At 41.7% G+C, this 18,430-nt stretch overlaps 1 protein-coding gene across 1 annotated transcript in view; it reads right to left on the bottom strand.

The window, feature by feature from the left end:
• WDR11 (WD repeat domain 11) overlaps window positions 1–15,842 on the bottom strand; it is a gene marked incomplete at its 5' end in the record, with an annotated part of 90,301 nt that extends 74,459 nt beyond the window's left edge. Inside the window, 2 exons of the mRNA XM_006025133.2 lie at window positions 5,497–5,650; window positions 15,731–15,842. Of these exons, the coding sequence (XP_006025195.1) occupies window positions 5,497–5,650; window positions 15,731–15,842 (266 nt within the window). The remainder of the gene's footprint in view (window positions 1–5,496; window positions 5,651–15,730) is intronic.
• Window positions 15,843–18,430: the final 2,588 nt, after the last annotated feature.

Below are 18,430 nucleotides of genomic sequence, written 5' to 3'. Positions count from 1 at the left end.
TAACTTCCATTTCATTCTGCTTTGTATATAAATATTAACATTTTTTCCAGACTGCCCTGCTGCTTTTCCCCTGGTGTCTCTTTTAGCCAAAGTTTGTACATGTTTATCCCTCACAAATATCCCATCAGTAGATGTGTTTAAGTTTTTTCCCTACTCCTTTTCATGAATTTCCATTTAGATCTATTTTCCAGATGCAAATATAAAATTCTCTTACTCAATCTTCCTGGAGAAAAAAAATCAAATCAGTACAATTACTGTAAAAAGGAAAAACCTATATGCTGGTAGACCAAGCTGCAAGCTTCAGACATCTCTGAATTCTGTAAGATACTGAATAAATAAAAAAGCAAACTTGTAACAGCACATTGAAAGAATGTGCTTGTGTTATAATTGTATTAAAATGTTTCCAATCTCAAACACAGGGTGTAATTAAAAATCTTCTGAGTTCTCAATTTTTCTTTCCATTAAATTTTAATTTTATAGCTCACTTTAACAGATGGCATTGCTTTTTTGTATCATATGCAATAGAAAAGTCAATATAAAAATGCAAAAAAAGTACCAAATCATTTGTATGAAATACCAGATTACTTTGAAAAGTTTCTGAGCTCATGAGAAGAGCTTTTTATTCAAGTCTGAAAATATCTTTCAGAGAGGATGACTTTTAATATGCAATTTCTTTCTTTTTCTAAAAAAATAATAGACAATTTCTAATCCACACATGCAGCGTATATTTTAATCTATCCTGTGGAGAATGCAGTGGATCTGTTTTTTTACTCTGCATAAGATATTTTTAAAAGACTAGAACCAATATGCAGTAACAAGTAAATAGGGGTCCAGGGATGGGGGAGGAGAATGGGGAAAAGGTGCAGGTATTATGCAAGAAAATATGGTACTAAGGATTTCTTTTAAAGTACTCATCATGGTTTCACTCTACCCCTTTGCAGTCAAGACTTGCCAAATTCAATGAACACAAAGGGACTTGAAGCTCATGAATAAACAGACAGCATATAATTATAATCAAAGGATTTATGGTGACCTGGAAGGAGGATTTATATGGAGGTGGGAGGAAAGACGGCCAAACAGTGTAGACAACAGACAGACTCAGGAGAGCTTTGTTGCAGTTTTGCAACACAGACTCTTTACCTACATCTTCATATAACTCCCTGCTTCAGCTCCCCACATATAAAGCAAGATTAATATTTTCTCCCACTGTCTATTTAAGCTCTTCATGGCACATACAGCATCTCACTGTATTTCACAGAAAAAAATATTTTTATGCTGATTGCGTCTATTTAAATTGCAATACAGTTAAATGCAACTCCTTGATCACTGCTTGACCTAATGGTGCATTGCAAGAGGAAGCGAAGTCTTCTCCTTAAAACGGTGCTATTCACATTCCTTTACTGCTAGACATTCAATGTATGAAGAAATATTATACCAAAAGTAGCCAAGAATACACTGCTTGATGAAATGGTTATATTAAACTATGCACAAGAACTATAGCTGTGTTTTTTATGTCAGCAGTTCTTAAACTGCAAGACATCTGTGAGAAATGTACTGATGATGCATGGAGAACTAGCAGGTCATCCTACTGCTGACTCTCTTTATTGCCACTGGGTTGCATTGACTTCCAAGCCCTTGATTGCATAGCAAAGCCTGTAGAACCAGATAGAATGGATGAAGCACCAACTATCGTCTGCTATTATGAGCTATTGCCGAGTAGGACAAGGAAGGGAAGGAAAAAGCCACTTTAATGAAACAGTACCAGTGGAACTGAAATGCCAGCAAAAGAAGAAAGTTCAGGAATGAAAGGGAGAAAAACTTCACAGGCCAGACAGCACAGAATGACAGAAAATGACAGACTGTTGTATTGTATGCAGCATGCCCCAGAAGATGAGCACTTTGTTTCTGAAATGCAGCATGAAGGAAAAAAGATCCTTCCTTATAGTAAGTACATAAGTAGCAGCAGCTAGGAAGCTGAGCCTACTCACTGTCCTGATACCTATGGATCCCATGCTGAGTTACTTTTGCTTTTGCCTGGCAGAAACATGTGCGACTGCTGTTATTAAATTCCCCTGATTACAACGTGCTCACCATTTTCCAGTGGCTGGTTTTTGGAAAGCTGTGTGTTTTGTACGCAATAAAATATGGTATTAGAGCAAGGCATGGAAGAAAGCAATTCCTGCATTAAAGACAGTGAAGGATACAGAAAACTTCTCTACCTTTTTCCTGTATAACTCATTGCTGTGTTTAGAGAAGTACTGTATGATCACAGGAAGAGAGATGAACTATGAGGTTTTATATTAAGACACCAAGAAACATTTCTGTGACAATGGGCTATATGCAGGAGTATGGGAAGAGATTATCTGTACTGCAAGGCTTGGGAGATGGACTGGAAATTAAGGCTCAAACTTTCAATTGCAAATTAAAATGTAATCTTTCCCCACCTTGAAGTGGCATTAAAACAACATGGACTTAAATATCTGATATTTAAACAGGCATAAAAACTTACTCTGGGTGAGAATGCATAAACTATATATGACTAGGAATGAATGCAAATGGTTTTGAACAAAATGTACAAAGCCACTGCAAATAGTATTCCACTCAGTCGTATTAAAAAAAGAAAACATACAACATTACAGAAGAAACAAAGGTTAATTAAATTAATTGAACCTGTGTCATAGCCACTGTAACAAGGTTTTGATGTGTTTTATGCTTCTGTTTTCTAATTTCTTAAGTGGCTTTTCAGATAATAGAATTAAAAGATAAAAATAGAATGTCAGCGTCATGTGGAGTTTTAAAGCCAGCTCAGAGACCAAATAAGCTAGCAATTATTCTTGGAAACTCACCATGGAAATGTAATTGCACAGGAATGATGCTCCAAAATATATAAATTCATAAATAAACCATGTTAACAACGATGTAAGTAGCACTAAAACAGAAGATTTTTTATTTATTGTAAAATCACAAGAACACTTAACATTTGTAGGGAACTTGTGCGTTTAAGAATTCCCAACAAAATAAAGTTGCCTTTCTTTTAACAGCCAGCATGACAAACAGAAGCTACTTGCAAGGCCCTGCTACCAATAATAATATAGCTACTTTTAGCCAAAGACTTCATTATTTTACAAGAGTGGACAAGTAGTATTATCCCTATTGTATAGCCAGGGAAACATACAGCAGCATGCATGAAGTGACATGCTCCAAAGATCATGCATAAAATCACTGGTGAAAACAGGAAAAGCATCTAGGTCTCCTGGTTAAACAGTTCCCAATTCAATCATCAAAGTAGGACTTCTCACCTTCTTGGGCCACAGGCAGACAAGGTTCTTTGGGTAGATGTGATATCTTATATTAGAACAACTAAATCATTGGAAAAATTGTTCTTTGTAAAAATTGTTCTTTGCAAGCTTAGGGCACAAACACCCTTCTTCAGCATAGGGAGAGTCTGCTGGTGCTTTGTGTTCTCCTGGATGGAACAGAAGCCAATATGCAAAATGCAGGTCTATGAAAATGCAAATGGATGGCAGTGAGGATCGGAGGCCATGGGAGACACTAGATGCGAGACAGGTAGGTTTGTGTGTGGGGAGAGGAGGGAAAGCACGGGAATGTTGGCCTGGTGATGGAACGTATGTACAGGCAGTCCTCGACTTGCAACGTTTTGAGTTGCAACGTTTTGCACTTACAACATTTATAAATCGACACCCTGTTTCAACTTTATGACGTCGGTTTTGACTTTACAATACTTGATTCGATGTGACACCACGCCACCCATCTCCCTGGAGAACATCTGTCCAAACTTCCTTGGACAATTTCTTTAAGAAAGCAGACAAGACTCCAGCAAAACCTGCAGTCAAGACTCCTGAGAAGACTCCAGCCAAGAACCTTCCAAAAAGTCCAACCAAGAGCCCTTCAAAAAGTCCAGCAAAGTTACTTCAAAGAGGTCCTTCCAAATCAATATGATTACTATTTACAGTATAAATACATTAATGTAGCTATATTACCCATCTATAATTGATCAAGTACAAAATTCTGGGGTATTTTTGGTGAAAATAGGGTATCAGGCCTTGGTTTAGGAACCAATCCCCCATTTATAACATTGTTTCTTATGAGAAAATTGGTTCTGAGTTACATTTCGACTTAAGATGCAGTTTTCAGGAACCAATTGTGTCATAAGTCCCAGGACTGCCGTATAGCAATATGCCACAAGAAGCTTTTGCTAGACTGAAGGCCAATGACAAAGAGAAAAACAAGCTTTCTTTCTGCTCTTATCTGCTCTACCCCACAACTCCAGGTCAAGTCTTCGGCTCCCTTTCTCTCTTCATTGCCCCTAAAAATATAGCTGTGAACTCTACAGCAAGAGGTGCTCTTAGAAATTATGGAGTCAGCTTCCAGTCTCCAAAACTAAGCTGTCTGGTGGCAAGCGAGATGAGTGGAGGAAGACCCCCACAAGGCATCATTCATAGTTACTACTAACAGCATATCCAGTCCCACTGGAATTAGGGCAAAGAAACAATTATGCAAAACCAAGCACCTGCCTTCCCTAAAAACTCTCAGCAGCACCCAACAGCAAGAACAACCTAAATTTCTTGCCAAGATTACAACTCCAAATGTGTGTGAAATTTGTGTTAAGAAACATGTTGCCTAGGGTCCTGGTCCTAGACAGAAATTTGAAAACTGCTGGGAATTACTGCATTAATCTATAATACTGTTTTATGGAAATAAAGAACATTCCAATTCCTAGGTAAGCAGGACTACACACGTATGGCTTCCCATTGAAGTGTTGCAAAGTAACTCCCTTCAGAAATGGGACTTCAAGAACCAAATTCCTCCTCCCAATATATCTCCCCCGCTTTTGTTTCCTTCTTTAGTCCATTTTCCTGCACTGTACATATAACCTCATACACACAGAATAGCATCTTGCTCCTGAGCCCCAAGGACAACAGCTATACATGCTCAAAGCTTAATAGTTTACAAGAAAAACGTATTCCTTATAATTATACATTACAAATGTAACATCATACTGACATGCTTGGTTAGTAGCAGCTATATAAAATGTATCTTCTAATACTTCTTTTAAGGTAAAAGGGTACAGAGAAATACATGATTTATAGTGCTGTATAGCTGCATAGGTCTTGTACTGTTATAAATGTCAGTAGTATTTATATGGGCGACAAACTGCATTAAGTCCCTAAAGCAAAACAAGAAAACATTCAATTCTTTGCATTAATTTTTATCAATACGTTTAATTTTTTTAAATTGTAATTTATAGCACTTTTCATGAAAAGATCCCAAGAAGGCATTGTAGGTATAAATTAAGCCCCACAGCTTCACAGATGGTTGATATGTCTTCTCACATCTACTTTAAACAGGCAGAGGAAGCAAATGATTTCTCAGTCAGACAGTCAGTCAGTGATGAACTGAACAGAATGAGTGAGTTCTACCTCCAAGCTCCAACTTAAACTCACGGATCATATAAACATCATACGACTTCCTTACCTTGGATTGGTTTTGTATGCTCCTGTATTTCACAGCGAGCTGTTCCTGTTGCCACATCCCAAACAATTATTTTTCCAGTGGCATCAGCAGAGGCTAAACGCAGAGAATATGGAGAGCCAATGTTGTGATGGTAGTTTTCTTTAGCCCATTTAACCTGATGATATTAATGAAAACCAGTTAAAATATCCAGTCCCACTGGAATTAGGACAGTTAAAATAGCTATATATAATAAAGATAGCATGTTTAATCCTTTCTACGTGGGTTCCAGTAAACATAAAACAAATTATAATAAACACACCACAGTAAATAATGGTAACAGTTAATGACACATGTGTAAACAGATACTATGATCTGCTGAACAAGTAATTAAGTTTATCAAAACTATATTACAACTGTGCACAGAAGCATGTACAGTATTGAAACATATAAGACTCATTTCCCCTGCTTCCACAAATTATAATAATTCTAAAAAATACTAAGAACATTAAGGTCCTGTTATCAAGCACTTACAAGTCAGAAAATTAAGATGGAATGTATACCTGTTCTCTTTCACATACAGATCGTGTGTAAATGTAGTCTTTATATTTTGCAACATCAAGCTTTAAGAAAATGCCATGCATTATTTTTGGTGAGCACTCACATGTCAAAAACTCGTATCCCTTTTGCTCCCTCAGGGCAACAGAGCTCTACTATTTAAGAAGACAGCCATGTGTGTGTAAACTGCATGATCCAGAACTATATGGCTATATTCCTCTAGCCTGGTCCCTGAAACTTCAGAGGCATGAAGGAGACTGCTCCAGCTGCTTCCCTTCAACCTGAACAACTGCCTTCTTGGATACAGTTTATGGACCAGGCCATGGCAGGAGAAGGTGAGAGTCTCCTAAAAGCCAGGCCCTGGCACCCAGTTTGAGACTCACTCATTTAGCTCCCACTTCACAATCTGTTTTCATAAACCTTGGTGCTCAGGCTGCCAGAGAATAAAAAAAAATTCACCACTGCTGCAACCCCAGGAGGCCCCCAGACCCCCAGGTAAGGCTGCCGGGTCCAGCCCAGTGGTGGCTCCAGCCACCCCTACCCGACCTGGGGCAACCTGCCACACACCACAGGGTGGCACAAGGTGCTGCTCTGCTAGTTGTCCCCGTGCAGGCAGGTATGTCAGTTTTGCTGCAGCTCTTCCCAGTTTGTCTCCAACACGTCTCCTCTGGGCTGCCGCCACCACGGGTGAAGTTGCACTGTATGCCTTGGTTTTCAGGAGGCACATGGAGCTCAACTGTGAAGTTGCTATAGCAGAGGCAATACATCTGACTGCACTACATTATACAGGCAGATGCACCATTCATGATGTAGCTCTTCTAGGTTTGACTCATGCAGAGAAACAAGAAATAGCTAAAGCAGAAACAGTGTGCCTGCCTGCATAATGTAATACAGGTGCTGTGTGGCACCCTGGGTTGCCACCAGATCCTCTGAAGTGTGAGGAGAGAAACAGTTAAGTGCAGGCTCAGGCTTATCCCTGCCTGGCCAATCCCACAGCCCCACTGCAAAGAGGTCAACACTGTAATATGTAAATTAGTTTTTGAAACTGGGTGCCACTTGAGAACCACCAATCTAGGAGCATGCATAGAATGATCACATCCTGCATAATAATTTCTTGTATGTTGTCTACTGCTCTAAAGCAGAAAAGGATTTTGTCCCTTTTCTTTTTCTCCTCATAAATTAGTCGTTTTCCTGGAGTCTCTGCCAGTTAACAAACAGCCATCTGGTGGTTCTGAAAAAACACCAAACTCTTAGAGACTTTAACATTTGTTTCCTCTTGAAATAGTGCGGTTTGACAAAGTTTGCTGGAAAATGTAACTATCATGAATCAGAGAAAAATGCCATCATTATAAGGCAGCCAAATTGAATTTGTTATAACTCATTAGCTAAGCTATGCAGCATCTTTTAAACTCAGCTGTTATTATTGCTGCTATCCCGTTTCACTGCATTTGTTCAATTTGTTATTTCAACACTACTATAAACACTAGCATTTGCTTATCTGTCAGGCTCAGTTCTGCGGCTGGCCCAGCAGAATTTGGACTGGCAGAGGGTAAGATAACAGTCTGTTCATGCTGAATTGCTGTTATTCATTGCAATGAGCAGGAGAATAAATAGTTTTCTAACGTGTTGTGAATGAATAGTTTTCTAATGCATTTTTTTTTTTGGTGCACTCCAGCAGCCTCCTGTGTCACATGTATCAGTGTCTTGAGTCTTAAAAATGGCAGTGGGGCTTTAGTTCGAATGAGCTTTAGTTCAAGCACCACCATTTTTAAGTTCAGGGATGCTTTTAAGAGGAACAGCTGAGAGGGGTGAGGGCGGATGCAAGCTGCCCACTGTGGTGCCGTGACTCTCCACCCTGCCGCCTTTGCCCCAGAAGCCCCACACTGGTCATGCACCCCCTGCCCACCCAGCAGCAGTGGGCACAACTTGCCACCACCCCCACTGCTACCAGGTGGGCAGGGGGTGCACAGCCAGCGTGGGGCTCCCAAGGGAAAGGCAGCAGAGCAGAGAGCCCCAAGCCCACTGCAGGCAGCCCACATCCACCCTGCACACAAATCCGGGGGGCACATGCACCCCCATGCCCCTGCCATGCCTCCTAGATGAGCTGCCCATAGCTCTGGCTGTATTCCTGGCCAGAGCAACTGATATATCAGTTTACCCCTAATAACTGGATATTATGGCCAACAGTTCTGATGCTGACTCTTTGGCAAGGTTATTTATCAACCTCTTGCAAAGATCTATATCCAAAATCATTCCATTCATCTTTTACTGGAATACTATAATTAATGTTCAAATTGTGGCTATGTACCATTTTTGCATTGACTGTTACACAAAATATATATAGAGAGAGATTTTACAAAAACTCCTAATACAAGGAAGCAATCTGAGTCTATTTGTAACAGAGCAATGTTTTGTCATGTATGAAGGTGCAGAATTCACACTATCAGCACAACTGCTGAGAATTATGATATGGGGGGGGGAAAAATCACTCAGTTTACAAAAATAACACAACAAAAAAAATCAAGAATCCAGTTTTCACTTAAATGGCAAGTCAGACACATTGACATCAACAAAGAATGATGGATCCAAGAAGTTCTGTCAACCAATCTTCTCACAGCTACAAAGACATATCTATATTTAATATTAATATAGTAGCAGTGGCCTAGATCTAATGTTACCAGAATCTGGATGTGCCTACAGGTGTAGAGTTAAAGGACTGGGAATTCAAAATGTAAGAAATACCAGGCACAATACCCAAAATGAGCTTATGTTTAAGTCTATCCTTTATAAAACATAAGTAAATAAATAAAAGAGAACAAAACCAGAAATACCAACAAATATGTTTTATTTAAAAAGGTCACAAGAAAATTCAATTGCTGTCTGGAGCATTATTAGCTTCAAATTTGGAGATTAAACCTGTACATTAAGATGTGAAGCAGAAGCATTTTGGCCTTGACTTAGCCACAAATTTTAACACAACTTTAATATGCAATGGCTGCCACTACAGCTGCCACCAGAGCAAAATAAACAGGTCAAATTTTACAGTAGAGAATAAACAGAAACCAAAATGCACATGAAGAAACAAGTCTGACCTGCAATATGACAGAAGTATTTTGAAAGGGCAATTGTATTCTTTTGTAGTACAGAGCAGACATGTTTCTGTCACCTGTACGTTCTCCTACATTAACTCAAGAAACACTAGAAAGAAACAATGGGCACAAATTGATTCGGACTGGACATAAAGAAAAACTTCTTTACAAGTCGAGTGCCGAGGGTCTGGAACAGAGTCCCCTCCAGAGGTGGTACAGTCACCCACCCTGGCGATCATCAGAAAGCGTCTTGACCCCCATCTTGCTGGGGTCATCTGATCCCAGAAGTCTTTCCTGCCCAAGTGCAGGGGGACTGGACCCAATGATCTGTAAGATCCCTTCCAGCCCCTAACATCTACAAAACTATGAAACTCACCAAAATTAGAAGATTAAGAATAGTGATTTTAAGTTTAGGTTGATACTTATCAAGTGGCAGTGGCTCCACATGTAAAACTGCAATCCACCCATAAATATCTCGAGAAGCAAGAAAAGTACTTTAATTTTTACAGAAGTAATGGCCCAAATCTGCCACAATAGAAAGGCAAGCAGGGGAGAGAGAGAGGGAGAGGGAGAGGAGAGACTGCAAGTAAGCCATACTACAGCTACAACATCATCCACAAACCTGTCTGAAGCTTGACAAAGAGGGTTGGAAGTAGAACTACTTCCCTGTCACTCCCTGAAAGTGCCCCATACAAATCCTGATTGTTAACTGTTTTGTTCTGTAATCACTGCTGTAGTAACTGGCTCAATAGATTGAATTCAAGCAGACATTTCGTCTAATTTTCCATCAAACAACCCATAGCTCTGTATTGTGCCACTCATCCACCAACACTCCAGTCTAAGAAAAGCCTGACCAAAGAAACGTGCTTTGCCCTCACACCGAAGGCTGGCAAGGAAAAACCCTGACAACATACTTGACGGATTTTAACCGCGCTACAACTTGTCCAAAAAGAATACATTTCCCTCTAACCCCAAAATGAGATAATCCCTAGATAAAAAGCTTATGGCTAAAATAGAGCCCAGAGTTTTGTGTCATTGTAGCTTGTCTTTCTATTTGATAAGATTAATATAAGCTCACAATTTCACACAAAAATGGGAATCTAATAAGCACATCTAGGCGATCTAAACTAGGCGACTGTGGCATAGATGCCTACACAGTCAGATGGATTGCAGATTGGCTGAAGGGTCGCACTCAGAGGGTGGTGGTGGATGGATCATACTCGACTTGGGGGGAGGTGGGTAGTGGAGTCCCCCAGGGCTCGGTCCTGGGGCCTGCGCTGTTCAATTTCTTCATCAGCGATCTTGATGTTGGGGTGGAAAGCAACCTGTTTAAATTCGCTGATGACACCAAAATTTGGGGGGAGGTGAGCACGCTAGCAGGGAGAGAGAGATTGCAGAAGGATCTGGATAGGTTACAGGGGTGGGCAAACAGGAACAGGATGTGTTTCAATACGGACAAGTGCAGGGTGCTGCACTTGGGTAGTAGGAACCAGCAGCACACTTATACGATGGGGAACTCCCTACTTGAGAGCACAGAGGCGGAAAGAGATCTTGGTGTCATTATTGACTCCAAGATGAACATGGGCCGACAATGCGAGGTCATGGTTGGCAGGGCTAACCGGACCTTGTCGTGCATCCACAGGTGCATCTCGAGTAGAGCCAGGGAGGTGATCCTCCCCCTCTATGCGACGCTGGTCAGGCCGCAGCTGGAGTATTGTGTCCAGTTCTGTGTGCCCCATTTCAGGAGGGATGTGGACAACATGGAGAGGGTCCAGAGGAGGGCCACCCGCATGATCCGGGGACAACAGGGCAGACCCTACAGTGAGAGACTGCGGGACCTGAACCTATTCAGCCTCCACAAGAGAAGGCTGAGGGGGGACCTGGTGACCGTCTATAAACTCACTAGGGGGAACCAGAAGGGTTTGGGGGAGACGCTGTTTCCCCTAGCCCCCGCTGGCATAACAAGGAGTAATGGGCACAAGTTGATGGAGAGGAGGTACAGATTGGACATCCGAAAAAACTACTTCACAGTTAGGGCGGCTAGGAGCTGGAACCAACTTCCAAGGGAGGTGGTGCTGGCCCCTACCCTGGGGATCTTTAAGAAGAGGCTGGATACCTACCTGGCTGGACTCATTTGAGTCCCGTTTTTTGTTTAGGGTTCTTTTGTTGTTCTCCCGCCCTGGCGGGGGGTCGGGCTAGAAGATCTATTAGGTCCCTTCCGACCCTAAAACTATGAAACTATGAAACTAGGCAGTTTTCCTTAATAGGTAAAAGTTCCAAAGTAAAACTGAACACATCTAGCCCAGCCATTAACTATCAGTCTTCCCTGTGGGCCATTACTGCTATTATTTTAAATCATTAAAGTATTGTTAAAATATTAAAGTGGCTTTATTGACTGAGAAGTTAGAATAATGTTGCTGTAGATATATATGACATCCATTCATCAGCAAGTGACAGTGGGTATTGCAGCTATTTGTCTGGTAGTAAATTTTCTCTTGTGGCTGTAAAGACCTATGGTAGACTTGCAGATCCTAAAAGCGGTCACAGGCATACATGGTGTTAGGGGCTGTACTGACAGGCTGCTTCCTTCGGTCAAGTTTCTGTTGCAATTTGAGTGACCATTTCCTGTCGTGATGTTGGACTCCATGATTGAGAAGGGAGTGGCACTTTGTCCTGTTTCCTGTTAAGACCTCCCAAAGGTTTGAGTCAATTCCAAAAGCCTTCACATCCTGCTTCCAGACATCTTTGAAGCACAGTTTTGGGTACCCTACTCTTCTCTCCCCAACTTCTATTTGCCTATACAAGATGTCCCACAGGACATGCCCATCTTCCATCCTGCGAAGATGGGCAAGTCAACGTAGGCATAGCTGTTTGAGTAGTGCAGTAATGGTTAGCAGGGTGGCTTTGGCGATAACCTCTAAGATGGTGATTCTGTCTTGCCACCTGATGTCAAGGATGTGCCGTAGTTGGAACCTGTTCAGCTTCTTTTCTTGATATGTGTATGTTGATCATGTCTCACCACTATACATAAGGACACTTAGGATACAGGCTTTGTACACAAGCAGCTTAGTTTTGATTATGAGTTTTATATTGTTCCAGACTCATTTGGAGAGCTTACTGAAAATCATAGCTGCCTTTCCAATGTGCATATTTAGCTCTTCATCCAGTGATACGTTGTCACTCATTGTCGATTCAAGGTAGCATAACTTGTTCACTGCCTCAAGAGGTGTGTTGTCAAGACTGATAGATGGTGACTGGCAAACACCCTGTCCTAAGACCACAGTCATCTTGATGCTGATGGTCAGAGCAAACATCCTGCAAGCATGGGAGAGGCAATTCATAAGTATTTGCATTTGGCCTTCTTCATGGACGGCGAGTGCAGCATCATCAACAAAAAGGAGCTCTCTAATTAGTACATGCCTCACTTTTGTCTTGGCCTTTAGATGTTGTAGATTGTAGTATTCCATCTGATCTTGTGTGAAGGTATATGCCTTCCTCCACCATCAAAAGCATAGTGCAGCAATGTAGAAAAGAAGATCCCAAAGAACACAACCCTGCATCAGAACACAACCCTGCTTCATTCCCCGTGTAGCAAGAAACCTTTTTGCCTGACTCCCCACACCCTCAAATGTGAAGCTCCTTCATACGGCAAAAGCCCTTTTTGCAGTAGTTGCCCCCTTTTGGGGTAGCTTTCTCTTTTCTACCTTTTCTTCCTTCCTCTCTTTTTTTCTTTTATTACACTATTATAATTTTATATAAAGTGTACTTGTAGTGAAAATAGAGCTTGTAGATGCTTTTACAAATGTACTTTAAGTTTAAAAGTAAGATGTACCATGTAACAATGTTAGCAAGGGCAGGAATCTCTGTATGGAGCAGGTCCCTGAATGAATCAAGGTTGATCGAGTAAGACAGTAGCTAGTCTGGATAAGGAAGTTAACGAGCAGCAATTAACACCTACATACCACAGACTAAGGAGAGGAAAAAATCAGTACAGAGCCAGGAACTCCCTGAAACTTCACTGTTAAAGGTATGGAAGCCCCGGTTTGAACTAATCAACTCTGGAAACAGACTCTTGGGGTTGAAATACCCCAATCAACCACTTCCAGAGCTCTATTCATCACGACAGTGAATCAATCAAAATTCATCAATGGACTCCTGAGACTGCACATACCTGCGGACGTGATCCCTGGGGCTGACAGCTGCCATCCAGCAGCTACAAAGAGGGACGTCCCTTGAGGTCAACAACCCCTGGATTGGGTAAGCCTGAGAACTGGGAAGTCACCAAAGTCTGCCAGAGAGGGATAAAAGGCAGTGAAGAATGACCTCCAATGGCGCCCTCTTTGACCTGACCGGCACTCTGCCTGTCCAGCCAGAAGGACCAGCCGGCGACCCCCTTCTAAAGCAACATCGCACTGAAAGAAGCCTCAACTGGCCATTGACAGCAAACTTCAGCACTTGGGGATAAGTGCAACATAACATAGGTATATCTTGACACCGATGCTGTGTTCATAACTAGCTACTGTGTGGATCGCTATATCTTGACACTGGTGCTTAGTGTTTATAGCTAGCTAGCTACTCTGTGTGTGTGTGTGTGTGTGTGTGTGTGAGGGGATCAGCACCAAGGTTTATGGTCTGACTTTTGCATCCGTCCAATAAACTAGAATTTTATAATGATCCTGTGAGTTGGTCCTTTGTAGCCAACACACTCTACATTACAAACCTGTCAGAGGCTGATGCATCAAACTGAACTGTGGCTTACATGTTTTCATGGAAGGAGCATAGCATTCTGAGTAACGCTGGAGGGCATCCAATCTTTACCAGGACCTTGAACAAACCTGCTCTGACAGTGTTAAAGGCTTTGGTCAGGTCGACAAATACTACACACAGTGGTTTATTTTGTTCTCTGCATTTTTCTTGCATTCGGCATAAGGAAAATATACCCACTGTTGATCTTCCTGCTTTGAATCCACAATATGATTCCAGATAGATGCAGTTAGCAATTTGCTGCAAACATTTCAAAATGACTCTGGCTAAAGCCTTGCCTGCAATGCTGGTGAGAGAGATGACCCTACAGTTGTAGAGTGATGTTAGCATCATGCATGTCCTAGGGTACTTGACCTTCCTTACAGCAGCACACTTGGAGTTGATGAAGATGTGGTAGCAGACTACCCTTCCCACACTTGAGGACCTGAGCTGAGATGCCATCCCCCCGGTGGTTTTCTGCTTGCTAGAGAGTCTGTGGCCTTGCTCAGTTCTTCGGCTGTAAGTTCTTTGTCTAGCTGTGCCATACACTTAAGAGTTGGAACTTGATCCAGTGCCCCTTCTGAAATGTCTGTTTCATGGGAGTAAAGCTCTAAGAAATGTTCGACCCAACATAACATCTTCTCGTTCTTCTCAGTGATTTTTACTTTGCTATCTCAAGACTTGAGGAGGGTGACTTTAGTGACAGTTGGGCCAAGGGTTTTCTTCAGGCTGTCATACATAACTCACAGGTTTACAGTTTGTCTCAGGCAAACTGTATCTCTTGACCTAGGTCAGTCCAGTACTGGTTTGCACAGCAACTGGCTGATTTCTATACCACTGCCCTGGCATGCTTCAGCTTAGCCTTGGAACTTTCTGCTGGATTCTGGTTGTGTTTCAGATAGGCTGTATTCTTGGCTTCAACAAGTGGTAGCATCTCTTTGAAGTGTGCCTCAAACCAGTCTTTATTTGACAATTTCTTTTTCCCCAAATACTTCTGTGGCTGTTTCCTGGATGACTGCTCTTAGTCTACTCCAAGTTTCTTTGGCATTTGTAGTTGTTGCTTTCGTAGACACAGCTACCACAAAGGTCCTTTGAAAGCCGAGACACTTGCTTTGGACTTTTGTGCTGTGTATGTTAACTCTTGGCTCACTCGTATGCTTGGCCCTAGGCAGCTTCTTTTGTATTACTTTCACTTTGCTGACAATAAGGAGTGAGTGGTCTATGTCACAATCTGCAGTGATAAGCACAGGTGAGTAGTACACTGGACAGGTCTTTCCTCCTGGTGAACACAAGGTCTAACTGATGCCAGTGGCCAGATTGTGGGCGTCTCCATGATACTTTTTGATACTCTTTGCCCACAAAGTAGGTGTTAATGATGCACACAGGTGGTTTAAGATGCAGAGTTCAAGAAGACATTGGCCATTTTCATTCATTTTCCTGATTTCATGATGTCCCAGGCCAAGAGCTGCAATCTGCGCCTACTCGAGCATTAAAGATATGCTGTAGATATACCATATGAACAATGCTGGACTTTTCTAGTAAGAAGAAATCAGCACATTCAGTAGCAGAGGAGGACTTCAATCATTTTTAGGATAATAATATAGCTATCTTTTAGGAAATTTTTTATTGTATTTATATCTCTAACACAATACTGACACGCTTCCTCACACCAGAAAACAATATTATAACTGATTTCCATAACATTTCAACATAGATGGTTTGTCCATAGACTTGCATAGACAATTTTATCCCTTAAAACTAGTATCCCAACATGAAAATCAACCTCGATAAAATGTTAGTTATCTATATGGCTTGCAGAAACAATACACAAACAATCCATGAAATAACATAAAACAAATAAAATTCACCTTGACAACGCTGGCTTTGTGCCTTTCCAAAACTTGTAAAGTTTGGGCAGTGTTGGAATCAACTACTAGTACAAGGGAATGACATCCATATGCAATCAAACCTTGCCAGCCCCTAGAAAAACAGAAATATTAGTACCGAACAGGGGAAGGGATGATATCAGCATGTGCATACTTTACTTGGATTCACAACTAAAATATACTGCAAGTTTAACTTTGTATGATCTAACTTGACAAACCTTTCTGTAGTTGTACAAGAACAAGTAAAAATACTGCTAAATTGCAAGTATAGTACCATAGCCATAGGCAATTTGCAACTGTCTATACCCCCTTTTTTTTTTTTAATATCTGTACCATTAAAATACTGTGTGAACTTGACTGCATGGTCTTAATTGTTGTTTCCCTCTCCCTTCCACTTTGCCCCTCTGTTGTATTATTTTTGCATTAAAAGCAGTTGGGGGACAGGACCACGAATATCAAGCACATTGCACATACACCACTGGAAACTAAAAAAAAAAAAGGAAGGGCTACCCAGTGAAGCCTGAAAGCATTATAAAACTCAATTTCAGCACTCTACAATGAATCATTTTCCAATGGCAAGTCAAAGGGGGGCTAGCATAAAGTCAGAAACCATTTAAATTTTTAAAAAATGACAGTTTGGACTAGCTACGGCATCAATAAACAAGCGACGGTATATAAGATAATATTTAACAAGATAATATCATTGTTCAGACACAGTGAGGTTTTATGGGATCAAGAAGGAGAGTGTGAAGAAGGAACACATTAAAAAGGAGTTTAGCAGTAATGAAAAGGATCAACCTATTTGATCTCAAAGAACAGACTGACATTAGAGGTGCACCGATATATCGGTGCCATGTTGGTTCAACACCGATAAAAGGAAAATTAAAATGACCAGCTATAGACTTTTTTTGGCCGGTGTAGTCAATAAGGTACCAATAAATAATATGCCTTCCGGCCTACCCCCACACACAGCCACAGCATGCACATGGCAAGGAGTGCAGCCAGGCAGTGTGGAGACTAGTGCCCTACAGGTAAGTCTGTGGAGGGGAAGGGGCATGGGGGAAGGAAGGGGCCTGGGGGATGCAAATTGAGTGAGTTAGGGAGAGGGGCAGGGCAGTGAACAGGACCCCAGGGGCAGGGCAGGAAGCAGGACAGAGCAGTGGGAGGCTTGTTCGGGGATCAGCACCCTGGCACTTAAAAATGGCGGTGGGGGTGCTTGAACTTAAGCTCATCGAATGAGCGCCACCACCACAATTTTTAAGTACCAGAACACTTTTAGAAGCAGAGCCAAGTGGAGCAAAGACTGAGGCGGACTGCCCCTGTGGGCTTGGGACTCTCCGCCCTGCCGCCTTTTCCCCAGGAGCCACGCACTGGCTGCAAGACCCCTGCCCTGCCTAGCAGGTTTCCTGCTCTGTGTCTCGACATTCACTGCTCTAAGACTGAGGAATATAGCAGAATGGAAGATTTGGCTTCAGTCTGACTTAGTTCATTCAGCAATCTAACCATGGTACAGAACAAAGCGGAGAGATCATTACTTCTGTCTCGCATTCAATAGCTGTAACAGAGAGCATACTAATCTACTTCCAGAGGCGCTGTGTAAATTAAAAGCAACACAGAAAAACAACATATGTCCATGCTCCTCAGAAGCAAATACTTAATATACCAACTTCAACAAATACATTTTAATGTTTGTACTCCCTCAACAGGTACACCCTGTGTAGGTTGTCACACCAACATGAAACTGATGTGTTATAATTAAAGTAGGTGTAGCACAATTTCCCAAACCTTTACTTGGGAATGTGGTAGAAGGGGAACTGAAACTTAATTCCCATTTTGTATATGTTACAACTCTGTTAACCTCCTCATCAAATCAACAGCACATTTTGGGGAGTGACAGTTGTCACTGTCTATCACTCTGCAAAAGGTCTGGCACAATGAGACCCAAAGCTGATTACCCTCCAGGCCCAACTGCATGCAAAACAACCATTTCATAAGACTAGGAAAAGAAAAGACAGATGTAATAGCATACCAATTGGATTTCTTAAGCGCACATTTCACATAAAAATTCACTTGCAAGAGGTAAACCTGACCAGTCTCTCTACACTCACTCTTACCCACCCCTCACAGTTTTATTGTAAATTCCATAGGAGTTGGGATTTGTTAAATGTCTTGGGTCCTGAGGGCAAGTGATAGTGTAAAAATTTCAGCTATAGGTTAAAATAAGGGTGGCCAATCTGCCACAAGTAGCAGGGGCAACCTGTGGTGCACATCAGAGGGAAAGGGCAGGCAGCACAGCAGCAGATGGGGCAGAGAGGCCGTCCCTCAGGCCTCATCAGCAGAAAGTAGACTGAACAGGGAGCAGAAAACAGAGCAGCAGATGAGGCAGAGAAAGGGGATTAAAGTGTCACTAAGGAAGAGTGTCAGGCTTTATCTCACACACCTGCCAAGAAAGGCTGGTCCGCCTGGTTTAGAAAAATAAAAACCTAGATCTTGAACAGTGATTTTCAACCAGGATGCCACAAGATCCTTTTAAAAAGTGTCATGGGATGCCACACAATGTTGCACTACTATGTTTGCAAAAATGACACACAAGACTTATGTGCCCCAGAGATTTCAAACAGAAATCCATACTTGTGCTCTGAGTCCTTTGCAAAGAAAAACTGCTCTACTGTTTCTCTGTAC

This window comes from Alligator sinensis, unplaced genomic scaffold (genome assembly GCF_000455745.1).
Source record: "Alligator sinensis unplaced genomic scaffold, ASM45574v1 scaffold28_1, whole genome shotgun sequence".
Taxonomy (NCBI): Eukaryota; Metazoa; Chordata; order Crocodylia; family Alligatoridae; genus Alligator; species Alligator sinensis.
Note: the sequence above shows the minus strand (reverse complement) of the source record. Positions and strands in the feature narration are given on the sequence as shown.